General features: G+C 36.7%; 1 protein-coding gene across 6 annotated transcripts in view; it reads right to left on the reverse strand.

Moving 5' to 3' along the window:
* LOC123564244 (BAI1-associated protein 3-like) overlaps window positions 1-18,338 on the reverse strand; it is a 408,668-nt gene that overhangs the window by 106,908 nt on the left and 283,422 nt on the right. For all 6 annotated transcript variants that reach the window (XM_045357655.2, XM_045357656.2, XM_045357654.2 and 3 more), the window contains 3 exons: window positions 7,111-7,194; window positions 5,479-5,646; window positions 1,226-1,292 (listed from right to left, as the gene is read on the reverse strand). In XM_045357655.2, the coding sequence (XP_045213590.2) occupies window positions 1,226-1,292; window positions 5,479-5,646; window positions 7,111-7,194 (319 nt within the window). The remainder of the gene's footprint in view (window positions 1-1,225; window positions 1,293-5,478; window positions 5,647-7,110; window positions 7,195-18,338) is intronic.

Consider the following 18,338-nt stretch of genomic DNA (forward strand, 5'->3'; position numbering starts at 1 on the left):
GCAGAAATTGCTCATTCTCCTTTAAATTCCAATATTTAGCAGTTTCAAAGAGAATATCAAATTATGATTTATTTGCAAAATATAAGCAATGGCAATGAATTATGGAAAATATCAAATTGCTGATGGAAATTTTAATTTACCTAAAATCAACCAGTCTATAAAAATAAATGTAAAATCAAATGGTTCAGAACAGTTCCTGTACTACTGAAATAACTGCAATATAGTGTTTTGTCCTCTACTTTTCCTTCTTTGGTTTTGGGAACATTTTCAATAAACCTTTTTTTAATGAAGATTGCACATGAGAGAATGTACAGATCTCAACTATCAGTATATTAGGTAAAATCTGTATGATGAGATAAAAGCCAGGGATGCATATCTCAGCTTTTCTGTGTAAAGTCAAGGTCATACATTGAGATCAAAGGTCAAATCAGCACTTGTTCTGTTTTATCTATATTCTTGTAACCCCTTAAACAATTTCTGAATTATTTCGCACAGATGACACTATAACAATGTGCATAACACACTCCAGATTATGTTGATTCAAGGTCATAAAGTGAGATTAATTGTCAGTATTACCCTCATGTGGGATTATCTTACTACATGTCAAAAGTTGCCCAATAATGAATAAATGTGCACAGAGAAACTTTAAGCCAAGTAGAATATAGTCACTGGCCAAAAATCAAAAGTGTGCCTAGCATTGGCTCTATGTCACAGTTTGGGGGAGATAATGTGATGTTTTTGTCTGAAAAACAACCTTTGTTGTTTGCTGGATACAACAGTTACTGTTCTAAACTGGACAGGTGATGCTTGGATCTAATACCCAATTTTGCACTGGATGTATATATATCTTAAATCTAATTTTGTACCAGTTTTTTTGTTTTGGTACACTGAAGTTAGTACTGGGTGTTGATACCAATGGCATGGTACATCTAATTTTAAATGAATACTGATACAAGCCATTTCTAAGAACAAATTTGAGCTGTGCCATGGGAAAACCAACATAGTGGGTTTGCGACCAGCATGGATCTAGACCAGCCTGTGCATCCGCGCAGTATAGTCAGGATCCATGCTGCTTGCTTTTAAAGACTACTGCAATTAGAGAAACCGTAAGCGAACAGCATGGATCCTGACCAGACTGTGCGGAATGCGCAGACTGGTCTGGATCCATGCTGGTCGCAAAGCTACTATGTTGGTTTTCCCATGACGCGGCTCATTCTGTACATACCATCAGCATCTTTAGCTTCAAGGTTCCTTGCTTCCAACACTGTGGCATTTAGAATTACTATTGGAGGCTGTAAGTGAAATAAAACAACATATTGAGTCACTGATGAAAAGAGTTTTGTTCTATTTTCTACATTTGAAGTTACTTTTATCCCAGTGGATTTCCTTTTATTAACTTAACAAAACTTTTCTATTTAATTTCAAATTTTATATTAGCAATTTGTCTTAGAGATACGGAGTGAATGATTTGTTTAATTTAATATACTGACATGTCAATGGCTCAATGGCTCAGTGGTTCACATATCAGGGACGTAGCCTCACTCCAATGACCATACAGGCACACTGGTAAGTAACCTTCATAAATTAGGGGGATACAATCTTCTGAAAAAAGTTAACGTGTAGATCGAACAGCTCCTTTTACTGACAATTATTATTATTATGAATTATAATGAATTTGACAAATGTACATGTGGACCACTGGTAGCTTACAATTAGCGTTTGGCTATCAAAATGCCAACAAATGAATTCAACTTTATTTACATTATGGGACATTTAAATGATGCCCAATGTCTTGAAGTTGTCAGTATGGAAGCTCTATGTGCAGATGTGATATCAAGATGCTACACAAAGCATACATTATTTTCACTCCACTAGTGAGTGGTTTGTTAGACAACACAAGAAACCTGGTGCTTTGTTGCTGATTGTCCACATCCAGGATGCCAAAGAGTGACGTCTCTTCAACACGACCGCCATATTTATCTCTAAGATTCCTTTCAAGCAGCATCATGGACTACCCAGGATATAACTAGCATTGTATTTGACACTTCAACATGAACAGACACTTTAAGATGCCGGAATTTCAGCCCATAACCATAAAAGGTGTAACATACTGACACAAGAGAAGTGACATAATGGTTAGCTGTGGTGTTACACAACATATACGATGGATGCAATTTTAACCAAAGAGGTATAATTTGAACGAACTTGAAAGAAGACAACTGCACAATGCTACAAGCCAAACATCTAAGATCCAGTACCGCAGGTTTTAAATAAGATTTTAATAAATTTTCTTATGTAAACAAGTGACCCCCTGGATGGGGCCAATTTTCAACCTAGTGGCATGATTTGAAAAACTTGGTAAAGGGCCACTATAACAAGAGCTGTCTGTAAGACAGCACGCTCCACTATTCGGGGATTTGACAGTATTTATTTAAAAATGAATATATGTCTGAACAACAGACCTCTACTTTAAAAGGAAGATACACCAAGGGGCATAAATCCATCAAATACACAAATTTGAGTTATTAGGATTGAAGCAACACATGCAGATGATGATGATAAAGATATATTTTGAGTTTCAAGTCATTATCTTATATAGTACCAAAGTTATATTCAGAAAACAAAAAAAAATTTTAAGTATAAAAAAGGGCAAAATTCGGTCAAAAATACAAATTGGAGTTATGGGGATTGTTACCACACATGCAGATGATGATGATAAAGATACATTTTAAGTTTCAAGTCTTTATCTTATATTGCATTAAAGTAGTATCCAGAAAGCGAAGATTGCAAAAAAGTTTAAGTACAAAAGGGGCATAATTCTTAAAAAACACAATTAGAGTTATGGGGTATGTAGCCACACATGTGAATGATTATAAACAAATACTTTTAACTTCAAGTCATTATCTTTTAAAGTACCAAAGATATGTCTATAAACGAAGTTTCGAACTTGACCTAGATATCATCAAGTTGAACATTCTGACCAATTTTCATGACGATCCATTAAAAAGTATGGCCTCTAGAGAGGTCACAACGTTTTTCTATTTTTAGACCTACTGACCTAGTTTTTGACCACAAGTGACCCGGTTTCAAACTTGATCTAGATATCATCAAGATGAACATTCTGACCAACTTTCATAAAGATCCCATGAAAAATGTGACCTCTAGAGTGGTCACAAGCGAAAGTTTATGCACGGACGGACGGACGCCGCACGATCACAAAAGCTCACCCTGTCACTTTGTGACAGATGAGCTAAAAAGGATAATTTTACCCTTGCTGACACCTGAAGCCCTCCTGGATTTTGCACAGAGATGTATGCCTCATCATTTTTCTAGAAACTTGTTTAAAATCAAGCAGATTTCTAACAGGACAAAATCAAGTAGGTAACTCTGTATCTGTGTGACAGGGTAACAATCAAATCAATGTGACAAACAGAAATGTCACAGTAACAGATTATGTACAAATTGAAAACAACAGTTTCCTCTACCTCTAACATTTCAATTATCAACTTATTTAATTTTCCCACTGGAAGATAAGAGTAAAAACTCTAACACTATGACAAGATTACTTGAACCAGCAGATCTATGAAGCGAATTATAAAAGAATCTATCAACTTGCATGTCAGGCTGACACTAAAGCAACAAGAGCCATGTTAGACATGGCCAATCCCCCCGCCGGGCATATTATAATTGAAGGCTAAAGTTCCTGGCAAGTTAGTGTCTGAAAGTATTAATTTTGGGGAAAACTTTGAAGAACTGTTTAGTTGTGGTCCGCATCAGGGGTTTTAAAGATGTGGAAGAAAGAATAAGTCAGTGGTGAGGTGGTTTATTGCTAAATTTTATTAATTTTCATGAACAGTATAGCTATGATGTTTTTCTATATGGCTACTGTAAAAAGAAGGAATGGAAAGCTAACAGGGAACAAGAGTGCCAGAATGTCACAATATACGCCCGTCACAGCAAATTTCTTTACTCTAACAGCTGTATTTGCAAATGGAATTTTAATTTTGTGGTTGTTTAGTAATCACTGTAAGTCTTTTGTTTTTCTAAGTCCACAAAAAAACTCCTTACCAGGTAGAGATATCTTAAAATACACCTAAAATTGGAAAGTAACATCCATGTTGTACCACAGAAAAGTGGTGTTGTTTTTTCCCTACGGTCAATTATAAAAATGTTACAATATAAGTTATTTATAGTAACAACTAAGGGAAGTTAATCTTAAAAAAAAAAAAAAAAAAAAAAAAAAAAAAAAAAAAAATTGTAAGTCCACACAAAAATCTTTACCAGGTAGGGATTGGTCAAAATACACCTCAAAATTGGATGTAGCATGCATGTTGTACTACAGAAAAGTGGTCTTGATTTTTCCCTATGACTAGTAAGGAAAAAGTTACAATAAAAGCTATTTAAAGTAACAACAAAGGGAAGTAATTCTAAAGAAGGGAATTGCGCATGACACTTCGTCTCATGATGGTGTATAATTGTGCCAAGTTACATCAAAATCCCTCCATGCATGAAGAAGAAATGCTTCAGACAAAGTCATTCTTGTATCTGACCTTTGGCCTCTAAGTGTGACCTTGACCTTAGACCTAGGGACCTGGATCTTGCGCATGACACTCTGTCTCGTGGTGGTGAACATTTGTGCCAAGTTATATCAAAATCCCTCTATGCATGAAGAAGAAATGCTCCGGACAAGGTTTTCATTCTTGTATCCTTTGACAAAGTCATTCTTGTATCTGACCTTTGGCCTCTAAGTGTGACCTTGACCTTAGACCTAGGGACCTGGATCTTAAGCATGACACTCCGCCTCGTGGTGGTGAACATTTGTGCCAAGATATATCAAAAGCCCTCCATGCATGAAGAAGATATGCTCCAGACAAATTTTTTTAAAGAAAATATGATAAAGGGGAATAAAATAAGCAAGGTAGAGTTATTGTTCTTGCACACTGCACTTCCTCCCAATGTGTTCTATCAGTGTATGGAGTTTGAAGAAAATCCCTCCAATACTTTTGGAGTTATGCTCCGGACAAATTTTTTTAAGAAAATAAGATCAAGGGGAATAACTCAAAAAATAGGCATGGTAGAGTTATTGTCTTTGCACACTGCACTTCCTCCCAATGTGTTCTATCAGTGTGTGAAGTTTGAAGAAAATCCCTCCTTTACTTTTGGAGTTATGCTCCGGACAAATTTTTTTAAGAAAATAAGATAAAGGGGAATAACTCATAAAATAGGCAAGGTAGAGTTATCGTTCTTGCACACTGCACTTCCTCTCAATGTGTTCTATCAGTGTATGAAGTTTGAAGAAAATCCCTCCAGTACATTTGGAGTTATGCTCCGGACAAAGATCGTTGCGGACGGACGCATGCACGCATGGACGGACGGAGAGCATTTCTAATATCCCCTCCGCCTTTGGCGGGGGGATAAATAAACACACTTCAAAAGGCAAGAAGCTCCTTTAAATGGTAGGAATTTTCTGTGACATACCTTTTCCTTTGTAGCCTGTGCAAGGAGACGAGCGTGATCCTCTGGAGAGACTTTAAAGGCTTCTTGAGCATACTGGTATAGGTCCTGTATAAATGGCAGGTGCCCTCCAATAGTTGTACCAATCTTGTGTTTGATGGTGTACAATACCTCAACATACAGCAACTCAAACTGTAAATTCAATGTTAAAAATATGTAAATATATATAGTCACCACATTGCAAAAGGTTATTACCTGTAGCAGCACTAAGAAGCACTTAACCATTTCTTGCATTATACAAAAGCAAGGGAACAAGTGTATATAAATCACGCATGCCAATTGATTTAAAATACTAGAAAATGTGATTCCACATTCATCATGGTGTCCATATTTTGCATGAAACACTTCCTATAGTCAAAGTTATGTTTCTGTCTATACCTTATGACAATACAGTACTATTTCAAGTAAATTAAAATTATATTGTTACATTTGAAAATGTGAATAACAAATTTACTTTTTATTATATCTATTAACTTGAATATAGTGTATAAATAAGCTTAAATGAACAGCTCGCTGTGACAAGCTACTGAAATTTTTCCTTTTAATATACATTTATTAAATGTTTCACGTATGCATTTGGTATGTACAAGGCAAGCTAATACATTCTATTATTCGATGGGATAGTTCTTCCAGGACTTCTAGCAAAAATCTATGTAAAACAAGGTCATACTTTAGATTAAATTCAATCAAAAGGTAACTAACTTGGTTTATTATTTCATTTGGTCTGATGATTGGGAAGTGTTGTGTGAGGTTTCAACCAAACACATGCTTTTATTACTGATAACACTTTGATAGTTGCATGCAAATATTTATCAGAATTTTCTAAACTGAAAATGATGGTCATAATTTGCAAAAGCACTGTGTGAAGTTTCATTGTAAACCATGCAGTTGTTTTTAAGATACAGCCCAATTAAAAAAGGGCCATAATTTGTATTAAATTCAACCAGGTGTTACATTACTTAGTTATTTCAGAAAGTGTGATGACAAGGTACTGTGTACGATGTTTCAGTCCAGTACATACAATGGTTACTAAGATATGAACTTGAAGCCAAACTTCAACAACGGTGAGATGCCAACACTTTGGAGAGTAGAACACCATTCACTATAGTTTGAATTGCCAAGCCACTTACAATTTGGTGTATGAGATGCAGTATAACAAAGAGCATTGTAACTTTGTAAATATGCACTGTCCCTTGTCTATAGCACAAACCTGAAGAGGTTAGTTATTCAAGAACACAAAATATTCAACGTCCGAACCTCAAGCATGACCTTGGCGTTGAAATGAAATGCCTACATAGATCATTTAATATAAACGAACATAAAGTAAACTTTATAAAATATAATGGACTGCACTATTAGGAGACTTAACAAATATCTCAGGCTAAAGTTTCTTTTAATTACAACAAGATATTGCTGACACGTGTGTGTTGGCTGAGACTGTAAGTCAATTCACACAAAATGAATATGTTGTTTCAATAGTAGTTCTGTCCAAACCATATAATTTATTATGTTTCATGATTTAAGCTTTTGCATTCAAAAAATCTATACCCAGCTTTGGTATCATCTTCCCACAGAGAAACTGTAGAACTTATTTACCTCTTTTCTTGACAAATCTGGTAGTTTTGGTTTCTGCACAAACTGTGTTTCTGAGGGAGGTGGCTTTGTACTGTCTCGGTCATCCTGAAAAAATATAATATATACACTTAACATAAACATGTACTATCAATGCAAGACATAATACCATGATGGCTTATTTCCATCTTTAGACATCGGATATAAAATAAATGTGAAAATTTGCTAGAGAAAACTTCAGCCTGAATTCAGACAGACACAGCATTATATCCCTTGCAACATTTTCAAAAATAGGGAATTCAAAAATAAGGAAGTCCCATAAACTGATTGTGATCATTCTGAGCTTGAATATATATCATGGTATGCAGTATAAAGGTAACAAGTGTGTTTAGTAAGAAATAAAATTGACCTGCTGAATTAGATTTTATGCCAAGATGACACAAGTTCGGAGTCACTAACAATCATTCTGACATAATCTGAATTAATATGGGTAGAAAAATTAAATGTGACCTCTACAATGATAATTATATTTTTCTATGACTTTACCTAATGAATAAATACAGTCAAATACCGTTACCTCGATATTCAAGGGACTGTAAAAATTGTATCGACGTAACGATATCGACTATCTGGAACAACTTTGTACTTGTGTCGGACGTCTTTATTGTCACTATATCCAATGCTTTTTTCAGAGGGTTTGAAAGGGGAAAGAAATAATATAACGTAAATACGATTTTAATTTTATTGACAAATAAACATCTTAATTAAATAGTACATACTTACATTTAAGTTTTAAATTTTTCAAAATATACGTGTAAACATTAGCATTTTATTCCTTCCATAAACAAGTCTGAATGCAGCTGTAATGTTACTAGTTGAGTAGTCATTTTGACTGTGCTTCGTTAAGGAAAATTTGCCTGTGTAATACGCATATTGTTACTCGATCCTAAATGGCAGATACAGAAAAATATCTCATCCAAATTAGTTGTTATATTGGAAAACAAGTTGCCCGCTTGCACGCTGTTTTATAAGACTAATTATTGGGAATTCAATGCAAACTTCCTAACATTTCGATTGGATTTAAGATTAAACAAGAGCACCGCCTTGCGGGTGCTGACGCTCATCTGATTTTTTTTGTGTAATAGAAATATTGTCCTACCCATGATTTTCTAAGTCTAAAAAGGGCCATCATTCTTGCAAAAAGCAGGATAGAGTTATGTTTCTTGATGTACAGTGTCCACTTATGATGGTGAAAAACTGTTGCAAGTTTTAAAGCAATAGCTTTGATAGTTTATGAGAAAAGTTGACTTAAACATAATACTCAACCAAGAAAATGATTTTCTAAGTCCAAAAGGGGCAATAATTATTGCAAAAATCAGGATGGAGTTACGTTGCTTGCTGTACAGGGTCAGCTTATGATGGTGAACAAGTGTTGCAAGTTTCAAAGCAATAGCTTTGATAGTTTAAGAGAAAAAGTTGACCTAAACATAAAACTTAACCAAGAAATCTGATATTTTCTAAGTCCAAAAGGGGCCATAAATCTTGCAAAAAGCAGGATGGAGTTATGTTTCTTGCTGTACAGGGTCAACATATGATGGTGAACAAGTGTTGCAAGTTTTAAAGCAATAGCTTTGATAGTTTAGGATAAAAGCTGACCTAAACATAAAACTTAACCAAGAAAACTGATTTTCTAAGTCCAAAAGGGGCAAAAAATCTTGCAAAAAGCAAGATGGAGTTATGTTTCTTGCTGTACAGGGTCAGCTTATGATGGTGAACAAGTATTCCAAGTTTCAAAGCAATAGCTTTGACAGTTTGGGAGAAAAGTTGACCTAAACATAAAACTTAACCAAGAAATCTGATATTTTCTAAGTACAAAAGGGGCCATGAATCTTGCAAAAAGCAAGATGGAGTTATGTTTCTTGCTATACAGGGTCAGCTTATGATGGTGAACAAGTATTTCAAGTTTCAAAGCAATAGCTTTGATAGTTTAGGAGAAAAGCTGACCTAAACATAAAACTTAACCAGGCAACGCCGACGCAGACGCCGACGCCGACGCCGACAACCGCTCAAGTGATGACAATAACTCATCATTTTTTTTCAAAAAATCAGATGAGCTAATAACAAACACACTAACTTGATTATGATAAATACATCGCCGGACAACAATAGGTTGCTTTTCACACCTTACAAATAATATGGATATTTTTTGACATGCTGTGATATCGACGAAACCAGGTGTAAAAACATTACAGGTAAGTTGACGGGACTGAAAAATCTCATCGAGCTAAACAAAATATCGAGCTAATCATATCGAGGTAATGATAAATAATTACATTAGAATATATAGGGAAAAATCGGGACCGACTAAAATACATCGTGCTAACCGGAGTATCGAGCTAACCGATATCGAGGTAACGATATTCAACTGTATTAAGAAATGAAAGATTTTCTTTCGGGGTTCATGCAAAATGAATGACAAAATAGGATCAGCAAATTCATGAAATCGTGATAGTGATTCATGTTTAGTTTACCGCCCTTACAGAAGCAAGCCTCTGTGGCGTACATGCTGCGTATATGCCGCGAACACAGTAGTACGCCAGAGGAGTACATTTTACATACACCGCATGCCGCGTACATGCCGCGTACTATTTCAACGAGTACACAGCATGTACGCAGGAGGTCACTAGTACACTTCAAGTACGCAGCACAGACTCTGAAAATTTAAGGAGTACACTGCATGTACGCAGGAGGGACTTGTATAAGAAAATAGTACACTGCATGTACACCGCAGATACTTTGAAATTTGTGCAGTACACTTCATATACACGGGAAAGACTTGTACAATTTCTTTTGGCATTCAATATACTTAGTTTTTCTTTATAAGTTATTCTGAACAATGAAAATTTGCCAAACTATTTGCAATGTTCATTTGTGAAGCTTACATCTTAGTGATTTCTGAGCTGCACCTTGCATGCAGGGTAAAAATATATTCTTTTTCATTTTGAATTAATCCTGGAGCTTTCTAACTTGGATAATTGAAAACTTCAAAAGCCTTATTTGAACGTCGTTGCATTACATTTTGCAATACATGAAATAATTACCAAGATAATGCCTCAACAGCGCCCGAATGAGAAGAATTAATAGCTCTCACTGTTATTTGAATACTCTTAAGCAAAACACCATTCTATCATGTTTTATAAAGGCTTTAATGCTCATTATGTTAACTCATTAAGACCTCACCAAATTAAAAAGTTGTTCATCGGATTTGCCGCTTGTATATTTTCAGAACCATTTGGCTAATTGCGCTCGCCCCATTGGAAAAAATCAATCCAAAAATTTTTGGTGCGCTACTTTTTACGGACGTAAAAGTGTATAAATGCTTATATAATTCCAGTCCTAGATTGTTCTCAGATGGATTTTAATCAAAATAAATACATACTACGCACACATCGTCTATAATAAATCATAACACTTATATTTAGGTGCATTAAAGTTGTTTCCCCTTGATGCAGTTACGCCATTTTCTTCAAATGTTTACCAAATTACATGCTACAAAAATTGATTTATTTCATTGAAAGTGGATGAAGAAAAGCATACTAATTTATTTGATAACATCAATCTACATTATTTTGGTAAGGGTAAATACTTATTGATGCAAGTCACTTATCTTTTTTCTGTTTTTTTCTGTCCAAATGATCAGCATTTGCATACGAAAGTTGGTGGGGTAAGGAATTTACATTATCACAGCAGTTTCGCCACAAGAGTACACAGCATGTATGCAGCAGGAGTACACAGCATGTACGCCGCAGGACTCGGGCCAGGAGTACACAGCATGTACGCCGCAGGAGTACACAGCATGTACGCCGCAGGGGTAGTACACCGCAGGCTCATTTGCATGTGAAAAGTGTATGTGCCGCGTACATGCTGCGTACTATTTCCTGCATACTAATTCCTCCAGCTTTTACATCCTGTGTACTTGTAGTCCACAGCATGTACGCAGCAAGTAGTACGCGCGCAGAGCTCATTTGCATGTCAAAAAGTGTACTACAAACGTACTATCGGTGTATGTGTGGTGTATATCTTGCGTACTATTTAAAGCCCTTGATTTCAGTACACATCATGTACACATCATATACGCTGTATGTACACAGCAGGAGTACACAGCAGGCCTTTTTCTTCTGTAAGGGCGATCCTATTCTGTCATTCATTTCGCACGAACACCAAACAAAAATATTTCATTTCTTATATTTACATTATATATCCTTTCCATTTGAAAACAAGATTATATTATAAATTGCATACTTTTTTTTGCATTTAACATTAATTAATTAATTTATTTATTTGGGTTTTACGGCGCACCAACACAGTATAGGTTAAATGGCGCCAAGAATTTGAGGTATCATCCATGTTGTACCACAGAAAAGTGGTCTCGGTTTTTCCCTACAGCAAATCATAAAAAAGTTACTAAATAAGCTATTTATAGTAACATAAAAGGGAAGTAATTAAAAAAAACAAATATTGTAAATGAACAAAGGAAGGATCTGCCAAATAAAAACAAGAGCACTGCAATGCAATGCAAATGCAGAGCAATATACACACAAAACAAAGTCATATGACCTTAGACCCCTAAGTGTGACCTTGATCTTGATGTGAGCCATCCGAAACATGCGCTCTGCATGTCGTTTCGATGAGGTGAACATTTGTGTCAGGTTTCTTTGAAATCCTTCAAGGGGTTCAAGAGTTAGAGCGGAAGGGAAATTGCTAACCAACAGACAGACAGACAGACAGACAAACACCGAGGCAATAACATAATACGTCCCTTTGGGCGTATAAAAAGGAATTGAGAACATATGGTGATACAAGTTGTGTGCAAGTTTGGTTAAAATCAAATCATAAATGAAGCTGCTATTGTGCAGACAAGGTCAAAATAGCTAATTTTGGCCCTTTTAGGGGCCATAAATCTGGAACCCATTATGGGATCTGGCCGGTTCGAAAAAATGAACCAAGATCTTATGGTGACACACGTTTTGTGCAAGTATGATTAATTTCAAATCATAAATGAAGCTGCTATTGTGCAAACAAGGTCAAAATAGCTAATTCTGGCCCTTTCAGAGGCCATCACTCTGGAACCCATAATGGAATCTGGTCAATTCAAGAAAAGAACCAAGATCTTATGGTGATACAAGTTGTGTGTATGTTTGGTTAAAATAAAATCACAAATGAAGCTGCTATTTTGCAGACAAGGTCAAAATAGCTAATTCTGGCCCTTTCAGGGGCTATAACTCTGGAACCCATAATGGAATCTCGCCAGTTCAAGAAAGGAACCAAGATCTTATGGTGATACAAGTTGTGTGCAAGTTTGGTTAAAATAAAATCATAAATGAAGCTGCTACTCAGTGCAGGTAAGATCAAAATAGCTAATTTTGGCCATTTCAGGGGCCATAACTCTGGAACCCATAATGGAACTTGGCCAGTTCAAGAAAGGAATCAAGATCTTATGGTGATACAAGTTGTTCAAATCATAAATGAAGCTGCTATGGTCAAAATAGCTAATTCTGGCCCTTTCAGGGGCCATCACTCTGGAACCCATAATGGAATCTGGCCAGTTCAAGAAAGGAACCAAGATCTTATGGTGATACAAGTTGTGTGCAAGTTTGGTTAAAATCAAATCATAAATGAGGCTGCTATTGTGCAGACAAGGTCAAAATAGCTAATTTTGGCCCTTTCAGGGGTCATAACTCTGGAACCCATAATGGGCTCTGGCCAATTCAAGAAAGGAAACAAGATCTTATGGTGATACAAGTTGTGTGCAAGTTTGGTTAAAATAAAATCATAAATGAAATCACTATTGTGCGGACAAGAAATTGTAGACGGACGACGGATGAAGGGCGATCACAAAAACTCACCGTGTCACTATGTGACAGGTGAGCTAAAAATCGGCAGCTTCCCAGCCATTCTGTTCAGCAGATGGAACAACTGCTATGTCATCTAAGGAACGTTCTCCCTGACTATACGCGGACGTCGTCAAAACAGTGACCTATTATCAGTAAGCAGCATTGATGTAATTTTCGTGCCTTTCCTTTTGCTGTTTATACGAAATGAACATCATAATTTTCAATGGAAAAGAATAGGGCAAATGTAAATATAGTTTTTGAACATATGAAAGTTAAAGTTTCCACTATATACATATAGGGAAAGTGACCACGCCCCCTGGCGGCTATTGTTTTTGACGAATCAATATAATTTGAACAGTCTTGGTAGAGGGTCATTCAAGAACCATTTGTGAAAAATTATTTTAAAATTGGGCTAGCAGTTTCACACAAGAAGATTTTTAAAGTTTCCACTATATACATATAGGGAAAAGTGACCGTGACGCCCCCAGGCAGCCATGTTTTTTGACGAATTGGTATAATTTGAAAAATTTTGGTATAGGATGACATAAGGACCATTTGTGTGGAATTATTTCAAAACCAGACCGTCGGTTTAGGAGGAGATGTCATTTGAAGATTTTTCTATTTATAGCTCTGGCGGCCCCTATGTGCAACCGAGCAGAACCGTCTGAAAAAACTTTGGCAGATGACCATACAAGGAACATCCATGCCAAGTTTCATCAAAATCCATTCAGTGGTTTTGGAGGAGATGTCTTTTAAACACAATTGTTGAAGATGGACAGACAAACGGACGCACAACGGACACAGCATGATCACAATAGCTCACCATGAGCATTGCTCAGGTGAGCTAAAAATTACAATCTGAAGTCTAATTCTAAATGTTTCAATATCAATTATTATTTACATATAGTAATTTAAAAACTCTGTTAAGTTTCAATGGAACCTGAAACCTCAATATTTTTTTCATATTGATGTTCAAATTTCATATCGGATGCGTGACGTCATTTGTGACATCAATTTCATGTATTTTTCAACAACGGTATTTTCAATTTTACTCAGGCTTAAGAACAAATTAAAATCATTATTATAGAATAGTTATAAGGAAAGATGCATTATGCATATGTAACAAGAGCACCGCAATGCAGAGCAATACACACCCGAAGGTATGACCTCTGACCTCTAAGTGTGACCTTTACCTTGTAGCTAGCCACCCAGAACATGTGCTCAGCACATTGTGCCAATGTGGTGACATTTGTGTCAAGTTTCTTCGAAATCCTTCAAGGGGTTCAAGGGTTACAGAGTAATGACCTTTGACCCCGTAAGTGTGACCTTGACCTTGAAGCGAGACATCTAGAACATGCGCTCTGCACATCGTCTCGATGTGGTGATTATATGTGCTAAGTTTCTTTGCATTCCTTCAAGCATTTCAAGAGTTACAGAGCGGACACGAAATATACTCATATGACTATTGACCCCTAAGTGTGACCTTGATCTTGAAGCGAGCCATCCAGAGCATGCACTCTGCAAGTCATTTCGTTGTGGTGAACATTATGTCAAGTTTCTTTGAAATCCTTCAAGGGGTCAAGAGTTACAGAGTGGACACGAAATTGCTAACAGATGGACGGATGGACACCTGGGGCCGTATTCATAAAGCATCTTAAGTATAAGTATAAGAAATTAATTACGGTATTTACTAAAGTATTACTTAGGTAAGAAATTTATTCTACTTAAGTATATTTTTTATTCATAAAACAACTTAATAAGTAATTCTTGGCTTTTATTATGGACGAAAATATTTAAAAAAAACAACATTGATTTCAGACAGATACAACATGCACAATTAGGTTTAAAGTGCTTTTACCTGACTTAAGTCATTTCTTACGTATCTTAACGTTAAGCTGTTTTATGAATAGGACTTAAGTTTTTTACTTAGACTTAAGCTGAAATCACCACAAACTTAAGTTAAATCTTCAACTTACCGTGATAAGTCAAAACTTATACTTAAGATGCTTTATGAATACGGCCCCAGGGGTATAACATAATACGTCCCTTTGAGCGTATCATAAAACGATTATTAGATTTGCATCAAGAAATATGTACTTGCTCTTCCATGGAATAATATGCTCCCGAAGTCAAGCAATATTTTCGCCGCAGAACTTGTGCAATATCTCGATATAAATCTAATAACCTATAAATATTTGGCCAATGTTTAAAGGTCATTTTTTATACAGATAAACAAGAGTAGCTGAAAGCAAAATAGCTTTGTCACAAAGTAAGAGTTTCCAAGCTTGTAGTGTTTATTTTGTCTCTAAGTCAATTTACATTCAGATTGTTTGCCATAAAAATTGATCCACTGAAACCATCGTGAACACTGGCGCTGACACCAGTACAGTAAACCTCTGGTGATTATTAACAAAAAACAATAACTGACATTTAGGGGAAGACAAACCACGGAATAATCATATAATCGATTAATGGCTACAGCCAGGCTTTGAAATACAATTTAAAAATATCCTAACTCATCAATCTTTATTGATTGCGATCCACCTTATAATGGTGATAATGTCTTCAAAAATTTCTACATACTTTAATATCAAAATCTTCTTCGATAGATGTATCTCTGTATATCAAAATCAATTTATCAGAAATATACTCTTCATCATACCCTCCAGGAAAAAAAGTCAATTTCAATTTCCATTGGGTGACATTAATAAACACAAAACCCGCAAAATGCTTGCGTGTCTATTTATCCTTTGACTGGCTGTCACAAATGAAAACGAGTTTGTATTAATGAGGTGTGAAATATGGCATTCTAAGACTAAATGAGCCGTGCCATGGGAAAACCAACATAGTGGGTTTGCGACCAGCATGGATCCAGACCAGCCTGCGCATCCGCGCAGTCTGGTCAGGATCCATGCTGTTCGCTTTTAAAGCCTACTGCAATTAGAGAAACCATTAGCGAACAGCATGGATCCTGACCAGACTGCGCGGATGCGCAGGCTGGTCTGGATCCATGCTGGTCGCAAACCCACTATGTTGGTTTTCCCATGGCACGGCTCAAATGAAGGATTGGAAAATAAGACTGATGTCTGAAAGACTGCCCCATGTTTCCTTAAACAGAATAATTGTATTTTATCCTGTTTGCATGACGGTAATCATATAAGATTTGCACCGGAAAAACTGAGAAATGCAAGTATCTACTTTGTTTTTTACAAGTACAAACTAACAGTGACATTTAGGAAGTCAAGACAAGAACCTTGTTGAATGAATGTAGCAGTATACACATTGCTTGATGTATAAGTTTGATTATGCTTGTGAGTTCAATTTATAGACCAAACTGTCTGTCAGAGAGGGAAATCAGCATGATTTAGATCACAACCACTGCCTGTTATGAATATTCCAAATGGTGAAGTGGTTGGGCATTGGCCTGTCACAGAAGCAGTTACGGTTCTGCATCAATAGTCTGACAATTTTTTTTTCCATTGAAAAATCTGAGTTGAAGTTATATCCAGTTCATGACTTTGCCATTATTTTTTAATTATATTTTTCTTTTCATTATTACAACTATGTGTGTTCACAGAGCACATGTGATTTCAGAAGGACTGAACTTGCTATGTGTGTGCACAGAGAACATGTGATTTCAAAAGAATTGAACTTGCTATGTGTTTTCATAGAGAACATGTGTGTTCAGACAAGACTAAACTGCTACTCCTGTTCCGAGAATATGTAGCTTCTTAAGAATGTGCCTGCACAGAGAACATTTGGATTCAAAAGGACTGAACTTGCTATGTGCCTGCACAGAGAACATTTGGATTCAGAAGGACTGAACTTGCTTTGTGCCTGCACAGAGAACATATGGATTCAGAAGGACTGAACTTGCTTTGTGCCTGCACAGAGAACATGTAGTTTCAGAGGGAATGATTTGTTTGTTTGTTTGTTTCGGGTTTAACACCGTTTTTCAACAGTATTTCAGTCATGTAACGTCAGGCAGTTAACCTAACCAGTGTTCCTGGATTCTGTACCAGTACAAACCTGTTCTCCACAAGTAACTGCCAACTTCCCCACATGAATGATCAGAGGTGGAGGAAGAATGATTTCAGACACAATGTCTTTTATCAAATTGTCACGGAGAACATATGCCCTGCCCGGGGATCGAACTCGTGACCCCTTGATCTGTAGACCGACGCTCTCCCTACTGAGCTAAGTGGGCGGGCTCAGTGGGAATGAACTTGCTATGTGCCTTCACAGAGAACATATGGATTCAGAAGGACTGAACTTGCTATGTGCCTTCACTGAGAACATGTAGTTTCAGAAGGACTGAACTTGCTTTGCGCCTTCACAGAGAACATTTGGATTCAGAAGGATTGAACTTACTATGTGCCTTCACAGTGAACATGTAGTTTCAGAGGGAATGAACTTGCTGTGTGCCTTCACAGAGAACATATGGATTCAGAGGGATTGAATTTGCTATGTGCCTTCACAGTGAACATGTGGTTTCAGAGGGACTGAACTTGCTATGTGCCTGCACAGAGAACATATGGATTCAGAAGGATTGAACTTGCTATGTGCCTTCACAGTGAACATGTGGTTTCAGAGGGAATGAACTTGCTATGTGCCTTCACAGAGAACATATGGATTCAGAAGGATTGAACTTACTATATGCCTTCACAGTGAACATGTAGTTTCAGAGGGACTGAACTTGCTATGTGCCTGCATAGAGAACATATGGATTCAGAAGGATTGAAGTTGATATGTGCCTTCACAGTGAACATGTAGTTTCAGAGGGACTGAACTTGCTATGTGCCTGCACAGAAAACATATGGATTCAGAAGGATTGAACTTGCTATGTGCCTTCACAGTGAACATGTGGTTTCAGAGGGACTGAACTTGCTATGTGCCTTCACAGAGCACTTATGGATTCAGAAGGATTGAACTTGCTATGTGCCTTCACAGAGAACATATAGTTTCAGAGGGAATGAACTTGCTATGTGCCTTCAGAGAGGACATAATTATGGATTCGGAAGGATTGAACTTGCTATGTGCCTTCACAGTGCAAAACATGTAGTTTCATAGGGACTAAACTTGCTTTGTGCCTGCACAGAGAACATATGGGTTCAGAAGGATTGAACTTGCTATGTGCCTTCACAGCGAACATGTAGTTTCAGAGGGACTGAACTTGCTTTGTGCCTGCACAGAGTACATATGGATTCAGAAGTACTGCACTTGCTATGTGCCTTCACAGTGAACATGTGGTTTCAGAGGGACTGAACTTGCTATGTGCATGCACAGAGAACATATGGATTCAAAAGGATTGAACTTGCTATGTGCCTTCCAAGAGAACATGTAGTTTCAGAGGGAATG

Source organism: Mercenaria mercenaria, chromosome 2 (assembly GCF_021730395.1).
Source record: "Mercenaria mercenaria strain notata chromosome 2, MADL_Memer_1, whole genome shotgun sequence".
Lineage (NCBI taxonomy): Eukaryota > Metazoa > Mollusca > Bivalvia > Venerida > Veneridae > Mercenaria > Mercenaria mercenaria.